The following is an 11,536-nucleotide window of genomic DNA, read 5'->3' as shown; positions in this document are numbered from 1 at the left end:
ATGAGAGATAAGGGCACAGACGGAGCCGATAAAAAGCAAGTATTTCCCCACCAATTTGGATCTGGGAAACACTTTGCGGTTCAAATGCTTTTTAAAGGGGTGAAGCCTGTTGAAGTGCATAGCACTGTAGCACACGTAATTTTATTGTCTTGATGCACGCTCAATTATCCAAGTAAGAAAATCCCCAAAAGTTGATTCTGTTCATCTGGACATAGCGTGACTGAAGAAGTCACTTGGATGAGTTATGTTCAGCTGAACATAACTCATCCAAGTGACTTCTTCAGTCACGCTATGTCCAGATGAACAGAATCAACTTTTGGGGACATAACTTTATTATTATTCTGTGTCCCAGGCATAGCTTTCTGTTCACTATGCAGTGCAGTTATGCCACTCAGCTTGATATCCAACCCTGAATCCAACATAGCTCTGCTATGTGCCGCAAACTCAGCCTGCCTTCTTAAAAAACTGGGGGAAAATGAGACTAAATTAAATGTAGCAAGGTCGTTGGAAACATTGTGATGGTATTATAAAGTAAATGAATTCCATTAGACTTTGGTACTTCCTTTATCACATGATGGCACTTAAAACAAATAGTATGTGATTGGTCTGCAAGCCCTGAGGGGACCATGTTCCCGTGGTGGATGTCACTGAATATATTTAATGTTAGCTGTGCATAGCAATTTCCTGAGTGCTGAAACAGCTTTATTTTGATGTTAAAGCTTTGTCAGTGGTTTACTAAGCGAGTTTTCATGTCTTTAGCATTTTTCAATGCATGTCTATTAGAAAAGTTGCAAGCTGGCAACACATTATTGCCCTATGTATGGTTAGAGCAACTCCAATTCCTCCAACACTTATCAACTGCCAGATATATCCTCACTTTATCTTCCAGAGGGTTTTCATTTAAGTTTATCCGAACTACAGATCTAGTAATACAGATATGTATGCAATATAAACTCCCTAAAGCTGTCAGAACTCAAGAAATTAAGGTAACTGATTACCTTAAATATGGATTTAATTATTTTGCACAAGTCTAAAGTCGCCCCACATTTGTTACTTCTTTAGCTTCCAGACTTTTTTGCAATTTGTGTGCTCTTGAAGAATAGTTTTCTAGTCTTTCTGAAGGTCTTTCAAAGTTTTTCTTTTGACATTAGCTGCTTTTTCATTCATTTTCAGTCCTTTTTGTTCAATGAAGCCTCATCAGAAATGGTCTCAGTGGAAGGGTGGCTGTCAAGAAAGCATTCTGAAGAAAGGGAAACATGGAGGAGAGACAGTCGGATTATACAAGAAATAGACTGAAAATCAGTTGCAACAGGTCTCATAGAGTGATTAATCCAAATGGGAAATTTGTGGTTCAAGACATCTTTGATGTGTTAGGATAGCGAGGGACAACACTGAGTGTCTTCGGCTATCTATATGGCATGGTGGGGGTTCTGTCTAATTGGTAACAGCTTCATTTTTCAGCATGATAATGATCCCAAATACTGCCAGTGCTGTAAAAGCATATCAGCATAGAAAAACACACACTGGTTCGCAGTCAAACACAATGGCCTCCGCAGAGCTTGCAGCGTGGGCTTTCTTCTTTGAACGTCCTTTAAGAAGCTTGGAGAACTATATCTGAAGGCTACTTAAAGAAATGACGAGAAAGCTGCCTAAGAGAGCTCAGACTGTGTTGAAGAATGGAAGCGATCGTACCAAATACTGATTTTCAATCTCTGCACCTACTTCATATTTTCCAAATATATAAAGAAATTAGTGGCGGCTCAGGACTTTTGCACAGCACTGTACATGCCTAAATGCAGTGAGTTGCAGTTATCCGACTGGGTAACAGGTATGCCTAATAAAAGTGTTTGCCTTTTATTTATTTATTTGCTTTTTTCATTAAGTTCATTCTCATTTTTTTTACATAATAACTCTAAAAGTGCCCTCTAGGTAAATGTTTGCCTGTTTTGAAATGAACACAGATTCATTCTGAGCTACTGTAATAACACCGGGCCAAGGGAGATGGTGTTGGGCAAGTGAAGTAGTAGTGGCAGCGGTCTAAATTTAGTCGCCCTCTGCTTGTGAACTAAATACCAATGACAACAGACAAACTGACACCCACCCACCCACTCATTCAGTCACTCACAGGCTGCAGCCCCCACTTGCTGCCCTCCCCAACACAAGCCTCAGTAACGGGGAGCGTGAGCGCCCACACGGGTCACACTACCCGGTCTGACCTCACCTTTCTTTCCCCGAGGAGACAGGCACAACTTGAGACAACCCCCTGAGGGTCCTTCAGGACAGGTAAGCCATCGCTTGGGCTTCTCCACAGGTGTGCTGTCCATGTCTAACGTGACACTTTCACTTTTAATCAAGCATGACTCTCTCTGCCACCTACACTCAGTCCCTCTGTATTTTACTGTTGGTGTGATAGCTTGCTTTTATATTTATTTTTTTAATGAACACATACATGAAAATGTATGTCTTTTTTCTGTATTAATTTAATTGTATATATGGGATATGTCCTGATTTATTTAAAGCGAATGTACCTCAAATGCAAAGCTATAAATAGCATATATATATCTACACAACAGCGTATTGGAGGTAAAGCATTTTGCAACCTTGTCTGTTATCAACTGATTTCTAAGTGATGGTAATTTGAAGACTTGTTGTGAAATGCTCGTTGGTTCTTTGAGGAATTGTTCTTTGCTTTGTGAAAAGCATTTTGGATTCTAATAAAACACTCGTGTTCTCCGACACCTCGGTGTAAACTTTCCGATTTGCTCTCTAATCTGCTATCTCACATGTTCGATGTGACAACACCATGCTCTGCATCCCTGTCCTTTCAGCCCACTTGGGTAATTTCAAACATATCGATTCCGAGACGCCCCTGACACTGCTGGTTGCCATATCTGCAGAGCATGTGCTTGGCGTTTAACAGCCCAAGGTTATTTAAAGGGAAGTGCTAACTTTGCCCTTTTCACTGCCTTGATAAATTCTATCTGCTTCGGTGGGATTTTGTGCGTGTTGTGGGTGTTTGATGACTAACATGCAGCTGCCTTGCTTTTGTCTTTGATTGTACATTTGAACAGATTGTACTGATGTGCACTGTCTCCTGTGACTTTTTGCCTCACCCCAATCTCCCCAATGGCAGCCATGTCACAGTTCTCCACCATGACAACCAGAGAGAGGAAAATGCAGGCAGCAGCAATCTGCAGGGAGGTTCAAGCCCAAGAAGGTAGCTGTATCGTTTCCTCTTCACTTGCATGTTTTCCTGATCCCTCTGACCTCCCACATTCTGTTCTTACCTTCTTCATTAAACATGTAAACAAAGACAAGGAGTTAACAACGCCGTAAGTTACAGTACAGATCTGTTAGCCTTACTGTCAAATTCTCCAAAATTTACTTTATAAAAGGCATGAGTCCATCATTTTCTAGCAAAACAGTTGCCAACCTTCCCCTCTATGATCCTATAAATAAGCAAATGACTACTTTTATGGCTCATAGTAACTAATCCTTTGTCGTTCTCCTTTGAACACGCTATTTCAGGGCGTGGACAACTGTGCGCCTTGGGGATGGGGAGGGTCTGAAGGCTACTGACAGCTGAAAGATATTCTGGCAAATTATGTGTCTCACGCTTGAATATAGGCCGATGACATCTCCATGATCAGCATGCAGTAGCTAGCATGCGGAGCAAACCATAAAACAAGCACTGAACATGAGCTGATTACGAGGGAAGATAATTCCTCGTTCATCATACTGGCAGGAATGCTAAGTCAGCAGCCATGTACAGGATTTTTTCTTTTGTGCAGGGAGGTTTTTTTTTTTCCTGTTTGGATTTAATTTGATTCAGCATAGGTGGGAGTATAGGAATCGTGAAAATAAATTTGTCTTGTCAGAAGTCTGATTCAAGCACTGAATAAACACAAGTTGTTTAGTCTCTTGTTTTGTTTCCTTCTGTTCAGATATAGAAATGGATCTGGGAAAGAAGATGAGTGTGCCTAAGGACATAATGCTGGAGGAGCTGTCTTTCGCCTCCAACCGGGGCTCCCGTCTCTTCAAAATGCGTCAGAGACGATCAGAAAAATACACTTTTGAGAGCATCCAGAACCAAAACAACACACAGCTGAATGTAAGAACAACTGTGGTCTAAATTATTATCTTAAAGAAATCTTTAGATATTGGGGAAAAAAAATCTTCTTTTTCAACAATAGGTCCCAAAATCGAGTCCTTGTTCATGTTTGCGTAGGAACTACAGTTAAAGCTGTAGGCAGTAGCAGGCTACCTTATCAGGAAGATTTGCTAGCCAGTTACCTTGACTCTCTCAAAAGATAAAAACTAATTAAATCAAACAAACTGACTAACCAGACGAACCAATCACCCTAATCTAACCAACTAAGCTGATCAACCCAACGCAACCCAAACACCAACCAAACTAATCAAATTAACCAACACAACCAACCCAACAATCAACCCCCCCCAAAAAAGAATCTGTCCTCTACAACTTTATAATCCACATTTCATATCTTCTTTGTTTGAACTGTACCAGTTTAAGATAAATAAATAAACTAAAGTTTATTTATCGATCACCACAACCTAACAGCATGTAAATCCCATACGTAGCTGTTAACGGATACTTTAAAGCATTAATGTGGCCACTGTAGCTCACATTAAACAATAATGTGAGTCAGATATTTTAATTAAAAGGCCCCAGAAAGGATCAAGATCACAAACACACTTTTGAGGTCCAGTTCAGCCACTAAGATTAACTAAGATGAAGTCTAAAGATGGCTACCGGCCTGGTGCTGACCGGTTACTAAAAGCAGGCCATGCTTTTAATCATGCAGAACTTAAACTTTTAATACAAACCCAAGCTGTCTTTTGTAATAGGTTGGAGACACGTTCATCTCTGGTCTAAAGCTGAGCATTTACATACTGGATTCTAAGGGGATTCAGTCACTTTTGGAGGCAGTTCTTGGCATCTCTATCGGTCAATTCTTTAGCACCCAAGGTTGCAATCTTTAAATCTTTTAACCACCTAACTCCTGATAAGACAGCAAATAAGCAGATAATCTCATTAAACTGCACAACTAATAGAGTAGAATAGAATAGAATTCAACTTTATTGTCATTGCACATGCACAGGTACAGGGCAACGAAATGCAGTTTGCATCCATCCAGAAGTGCTTTAGTGATATAGATATATTACAATATATATTAGCAATAATATAGATATGTAAATAAATTACAGAAATGGGTCTATTATGGTATGTTATAATGTACACTGTATGAAGTATGTTGTGAATATTCTATAACTATAAGTATGTACAGGCTGTAGTGAGTACAAGCTATGTACAGGATATAAATATGAAAAACTATACAGAATATGAAATAAATAACTTTACAGAAATCTGAGATATACAGTTATACAGAAATGGGAACTATGCAAGTTGTAAACAGTTGTAGGGTTAAAAATGATCGTATGTACAGAATGATTATTTACACAGAGCTATACAGTAGTGCAGTTACGATAAGTGAGGGTGTAGATAGTTTCTACAGAGGCTATATAAAGTGCTAGTGGTTGTGAGTGGTGGTTCAGTCCATGTTATTATTGTGTGTTTGAGGGTACAGTTGTCCATTGTGGGTGTGTGTATGTCCAGTCCATGAGTTTAACGTGGGTCAGATGTCAGGAGGCAGAGTTCAGGAGTCTGACGGCTGTGGGGAAGAAGCTGTTCCGGTACCTGGTGGTCTTAGCAGTGTTGCCAACTTAGCGACCTTGTCGCTATATTTAGCGAGTTTTCAGACCCCCTTAGCGACTTTTTTCTAAAGAGCGACTAGCGACAAACCTGGCGACTTTTTCTGGTGTTATTGGAGACTTATTTATGACGACTTTTTGACGTGAAAACGCGTATCGCTCTTACTCTCAACAAGCAGCGGTGCTGCGGTGGGCACCTCGCCCGTGCCAAAGCGCTCCCAGGCGGAGGATAGTCCTCCCCCAGCTGCTATCAGGGCAGGAGACGTTCACACCTGTGCGTCCAAAAGGCAAATGAATCGCGCATGAGCGAAGCCGCTGCTCCCGCACTGACTGTACCACAGTCAGTTCTTCTTTTAATGTTATGCTGTTTTGTGGATCACAAGGTTTAAAACTACTTATAAACACACACAGTAACTCCACCAGAGTGCCAATCTCGGGTCACTTTTGCCGGTCCAGGCCCAGATAAAGGAGAAGGGTTGGAATTGTGACATTAAAAAACAATAATTGCTAAAATAAATTTAATTTGTAGTTCTAAATAAATTCTAACTGCATTTAGGACGTTTTTTTACTCACTTTATGTCTCTTCCACGATGTTATTTCTCTCTCCAACAGCATAGGTTACAAATACATTAGCATGACCAATTATGCAAATTAGGCGATGACGTCATTTGGCGACTTTTAGGACAGCCAATAGCGATTTTCCTTACTGAGGAGTTGGCAACGCTGGGTCTTAGTCCGGAGGCTCCTGTAGCGCCTCCCAGAGGGCAGGAGGGTGAGGAGTCCATGCGATGGGTGACTGGGGTCTCTGATGATTTTCCCAGCCCTTTTCAGACACCGCTTCCTGTAGATGTCTTTTATGGCAGGAAGTGGTGCTCCGGCGATGCGCTGGGCAGTTTTCACGACCCTTCTCCGACCCTCTGCAACGCCTTCCGGAGAGACACTGAGCCTCGCGTTGTTCACGCGCCGCCATCTTGGAAGCCGCCGGCAAATCATTGAAATGCACATAAATTTATGATCATTTGTAGGGATAAAGATTAAGAGGGTACCGTAAGAATTCCACATTGCTAGCGTGCATATTTTTCATGCCCGATTATCCCTTTCCTAATACATCTTGTTTCACCAAAACATGAAAAACATTCCACCTTACATCCTGACAAAGTATAAGCACTTCGAGTGTTTATATTGCTTGTGCCACAAACACAGGGCAGTGTGTCTGTAGCACAAGTCGTGCAGTTGGTCATAAGTGGTTTTATTAATGTTCCTTTGTGTATGGATGGGCAACACGCCAAGTTAGCATTTTCTTTTCTCAGCGGTACCATTCGCTGATCTGGTCACACAAAGAAGTTCATGTCTCACAGCGCACAGCAAAATCAAGTAAAGCCAGGTTTCTCTCTGTTATATCTAATTATTAGGATCCCTAGTTATGTCCTCTTTAATTTAGTTGTGTGGTTCCCTTGTGTACTTTTCAATGCCCCCCTTAAGTCCACAGATAAAATAACTATTATGCTCAAGAGAAGTTTTTCCCCTCATCTTTGATGTATGAAGGACTTAGATATCTCGGTTTGTTTATTGCTCTGGGTAATAGAAGGATTTTGTTTCAAGTTGTCAACATTTCCTGAGGAAATCCTCGAGTAAATCATCATAAATATCTTTCAGAGGGGATGAAAAGCCGGGTGCTGGGGCTGCAGTACATTTCATCTCAGTCCAGAGAATAGTATTTCGAATGTAGAGGGCAAATGGACAGACAACTGGACAAACAGATAGCTCCTTTGTTTAAGGAAAACGTGGAAAATTGAAGATCTGTTATGTGCTTATCATGTGATATCACTGCAATGAAGATACAACTGATTTACTGTTTAAATTTATGACTTCTAAACTTTGATATGCATGTCATGGTTATCCATTTTTATGTCATATTAACCTCAAAGATGGCAAGATGTTTGCTGCTTGTTTCTCCTGTTACCAAGTAACCAAACAAATGCTGTCGAAAATGTTCCAAAAATCGTGTGAAACGTTGATATGAATTGTCAGGAATCAACTGATTGATAAATGGTTTCAAACCTTTTTTGTGGGCCCGAATGACCTCTTTGATCTTTCTTGTAGAGCCTTGCCATCTTCCAAACTGAGACTGGGAATACCACTGACAGCCACAGCAGCCAGAACAACGTAGGTGTTGACCAGCCACCGAAAGTGACATGTGACACAACAGCTATGGAAATGGTGCCAGATCCCACCAGCATTGCCCCGGGTAGGTACAGCTGTGTGATACAGTGCACTGAAAAAACTTTCCAAGGACTCAAAATCATACAGCAGTGATATACTACTGACTTATATTCAGCTGTTCCTATCCATTTAACCTGTTTGCGTTAATTGTGTTGTACTAAACTTTGGTCTTTTTGCTGTATGATGAATGCTAAGTACAGCTCCCAGCGGAGTGACTGCGCACATGTGCTCTGCACAAAGTACTAGATGTGCCGTGTTTTGATATGGATTCAACTGTTTCTCGTTGTTTGTACTCAAGCAGGCTTTGATCGTGCAGGAAAACAATTTTCTTCTTTGCCTGGAATCTGCTGGCCTCGGGCTAAATATGATTACACATTTCTGTTCTCCCTCTCTGAGCCTGACTCCTTTATTTATTTTTATATATTCATCCTACTCCCTTCTCTCATGTCTACTCCTTTTATTCAGCTGTCCTTATTGCAATCAGCTCTTACCATCATTCTAAAATTCGTTGAGTTTTACTCACGGAAACCGTTTCCTGTTTGGCTCTTGTGCTGCTGATACCATCAGCTGTGCACTCACATCCTCCCTCATGTCCTAATTTTGCTCAGCTGACACAAAACCATGATTTAAGGATGACCGTGTTGACACTAGGGTGGGGTGCTATTTGTGGACCAGACACAGACCCCAGAGTATGTGAATGAAGTCAGTCCAACTGTAGCAGAAATCCGGCCAAAGTGCATCAGGTATCAAATGGGAATTATGTTTAAAATAGCCCACTCATCCACTTACTGTAGGAGTGCATGCCAGGCAATAGTCATATACAGTAAGCCCATTTCAACAGTTAAACACCGGAAACTTCACAAAAAGTTATTTTTGTGCCATTTTTCAACAATGGAAAAAGGAATAAGCAAACGTGCCTTTAGTTATCAGGCCACTTGGATACTAATTAAGCCAATTGCTGTTTTTTTTTTTCACATTTCCTTTTTGGTTTAGTTCCTTCTTTTATCCCTGCATGAAACTGGGGTGTAATCATCCTTTCCCACGAAAGTATCAGCTTAGCCAAACGTCCAACCACAGGAATAATATCCCATGGCCTCAGAAACATTTTTACACAGTGTTTTGTCATAGATTATTCCCCCCCTACCAAAAAAAATCTGTAAACTTCCCCACAGGTCTGTTTGGTTTCTCCTGCTTCCTCCTCAGGGCAAAACATAAACTCAGGAAGGGGGAATTGTTCATTGTGAGGGGTTAGGACGTGACACAGCGGCCCGTGTTATGTAACGCCAAGCTTGCAAGCCCCCCTGAGTGAAGCGCTGGGTTTGAAGGATAGTACTTTCGATTGGACTCTCCCATCAACACACACAGTGTATGTGGGGAGACATACATGCAGGCATGCATCCACACACCCACACGCACAAACACGGGGAAGCTGTGCCTTTATTCTGTTTGGCTGTGAACTTTAATGAGAAAAAAAGGAGCTAAAGAAGAAAGACAGGACACTTAGACTGCTGTTAAATTAGGTACACATTTGTAACAAAATACAGATGAAGATATTTTTTTTAAAATGTCACTTTCCTTTAGTCTGAAATGACCTGATCTCTTTGTTCTTTTGTATTTACATGCAGTCAAACTAAAAGACAAACCAAAATCAGTTAAAAGTTTAACAGTTACAGATGGTGGAAAGGGGAAACGTTTTTTCACTTCTGAACTCAAGTTTTCTTCAGATCTGAGATGAAAGTGAAGGATCTGCTTTCTTTGGACAGTACGTTCTTTTGAACTTGACTCTCACTAAGTTCTGGTTAGCGAACCGTGTGGAAAAAGCCAACGCCTGGTCATTATTTGACATAGAAAAACAGAAAAGCCCCACATGCCTTCACTGCCAGTGTTGTATAATTTATCCAGGGTATGGAGGTCCTTTGAAAGACATCCCTCCGGAGAAGTTCAACAGTACAGCTGTGCCAAAGTCCTACCACTCACCCTGGGAGCAGGCCATCATCAATGACCCTGCCTTGGCTGACACTCTCATCACCCGCATGCCAGAGCTGGCACCTCAACAAGACCTGCCAGGGTACAAAAGCTTCAACAGGTAATGCCCAAATAGGTCAGATGTGTCAAATATAAGGCCCGAGGGCCAGAATCATCCTTTCAAATGTGAAAGAGGGCTTATATTTTGGACTTTTAAATGAAGTTTTACAGATTTTCCTACTGATAAAGGCCTCACCCATGACCATTCATACTAGATCAAAATAATCATGTAAAAGATAGCCCTGAGATTAAATGCACAGTTAAACTTCTTTGCACGAACTTGAATCAAAGCAGACCTTATGTGGCCCACGATGTAAAATAAGTCTGACATCCCTGAAACAGGTGATCAAATGGAAACACAAATGGAAATTAGGAGTTAAAAGTGAAGTTATAACAATAAAACATTTAAATATATAACTGTTGAGGGTGTGTTTTACTATTTATGAATGTAAATCGCATCCATTCAAAAGTCTAACTCTCTCTGAATTATACATTCTTGCTTTAATATAGCATGAATGCAAGTGGTGAGTGAGCAAAGAAAATACTGTCCTTCACCTCATTCGTTGCACAGTGTTTCTCACACTCAGCAACTGTATCTTAGAAATGTCCCCGGGTCAATGTCTTTGCTTGGCTTTAATTAATTGCATCACTTCAAATGTCACTTCAAGTTTCTCTCATTAGCACATGTTGTCTGCTGTTAACACCGTGGCTTTGTCATCTCCAGGGTGGCAACCCCTTTCGGTGGTTTCAGCAAAGCACCCAGGCCTCCTCCTGTCAAGACCCTTCAGGTAGAAATCCTCCCAGAGCTCCCGGAGCTCCAAGGGGACACCCCGGTAATTCGACCCTCCTTCAACAGAGCTGCTCTGGGGTGGGTGTCTACGGGTGGTCCAGTCCCCCTCCCTAATGTTTCTGTCGAGAATGCGCTCATCCCTGAGTCAGAAGACCTTTGAACCCGTGTTGAAGTCACACAGAGATGCTGTCTACTTAGTTGCTTAACCTGAGGTTGTTGTTTGTGGAGTGATGCTGGAGTCAGAACAGAGCATCCTGTTGGGTGTTGCTGGTTCAAGTTAGCGTGTATGTAGCACCCTTTGGTCTTTCCACTGATGTTAACAGTTGCACTGCAGGGAATAATTTAAAAAAATCACTGTGTACATTAGACAGACACACTACTGAAAACTGTTGTATATTGATTTTCATAAACAGATTTTATCTCACATTTTTGCTCAATAAAGTGGCGTACAATGATCAAAAATCCAATCAGAATTTTTGATTTTCCTTTTAATTGGTTTCAAAAGAATTGTAAGTTTCTGTCAAAGGGAAAAAAATTGCACATTTCTGTTTTGGGAAAGGGAACAGAATGCAATATGTATGTGTGCGATACGGGTTGGTATGAGCTAGCTCCAGTGAAGGACGGTGCATTTTTGTGCCATAGTCCTATGCAAATTTCTCAGTTATCATAGTGTGTGAGAGGCCAGAGATCCATGTGAGCCAGTGTAACGTGCCTCAAGGTTACACTGCCTGACAAATCAAATCTGCTTCAGCGATATGAGCGACT

At 41.2% G+C, this 11,536-nt stretch overlaps 1 protein-coding gene across 2 annotated transcripts; it reads left to right on the top strand.

Moving 5' to 3' along the window:
• The first annotated feature begins 265 nt into the window (after positions 1 to 265).
• myoz2a (myozenin 2a) lies at positions 266 to 11,238 on the top strand. Of its 2 annotated transcripts, XM_040012225.1 has the most exons (6): positions 266 to 2,283; positions 3,134 to 3,217; positions 3,945 to 4,111; positions 7,837 to 7,981; positions 9,859 to 10,042; positions 10,706 to 11,238. In XM_040012225.1, the coding sequence occupies exons 2-6, from the start codon at positions 3,136 to 3,138 to the stop codon at positions 10,929 to 10,931; spliced, it is 804 nt and encodes a 267-aa protein (XP_039868159.1). In that variant the 5' UTR covers positions 266 to 2,283; positions 3,134 to 3,135; the 3' UTR covers positions 10,932 to 11,238. The 2 variants fall into 2 exon arrangements, with proteins under 2 accessions (XP_039868159.1, XP_039868158.1); XM_040012224.1 differs by lacking the exon at positions 266 to 2,283 and having other exon boundaries at positions 2,290 to 3,217.
• The last annotated feature ends 298 nt before the right edge of the window (positions 11,239 to 11,536 follow it).

Source organism: Simochromis diagramma, unplaced genomic scaffold (genome assembly GCF_900408965.1).
Source record: "Simochromis diagramma unplaced genomic scaffold, fSimDia1.1 OVJJ01000604.1, whole genome shotgun sequence".
Taxonomy (NCBI): Eukaryota; Metazoa; Chordata; class Actinopteri; order Cichliformes; family Cichlidae; genus Simochromis; species Simochromis diagramma.
The sequence above is the reverse complement of the archived record's forward strand: the minus strand, read 5'-3'. Positions and strand labels throughout refer to the sequence as shown.

Bases quoted from the DNA above. Each gene is read 5' to 3' on its own strand.
- myoz2a (XM_040012224.1), top strand. From the start codon at position 3,127: ATGGCAGCCATGTCACAGTTCTCCACCATGACAACCAGAGAGAGGAAA. The intron at 3,218-3,944 runs GTAGCTGTATCG...CCTTCTGTTCAG, and splicing joins GGAGGTTCAAGCCCAAGAAG to ATATAGAAATGGATCTGGGA. The intron at 10,043-10,705 runs GTAATGCCCAAA...TGTCATCTCCAG, and splicing joins GGGTACAAAAGCTTCAACAG to GGTGGCAACCCCTTTCGGTG.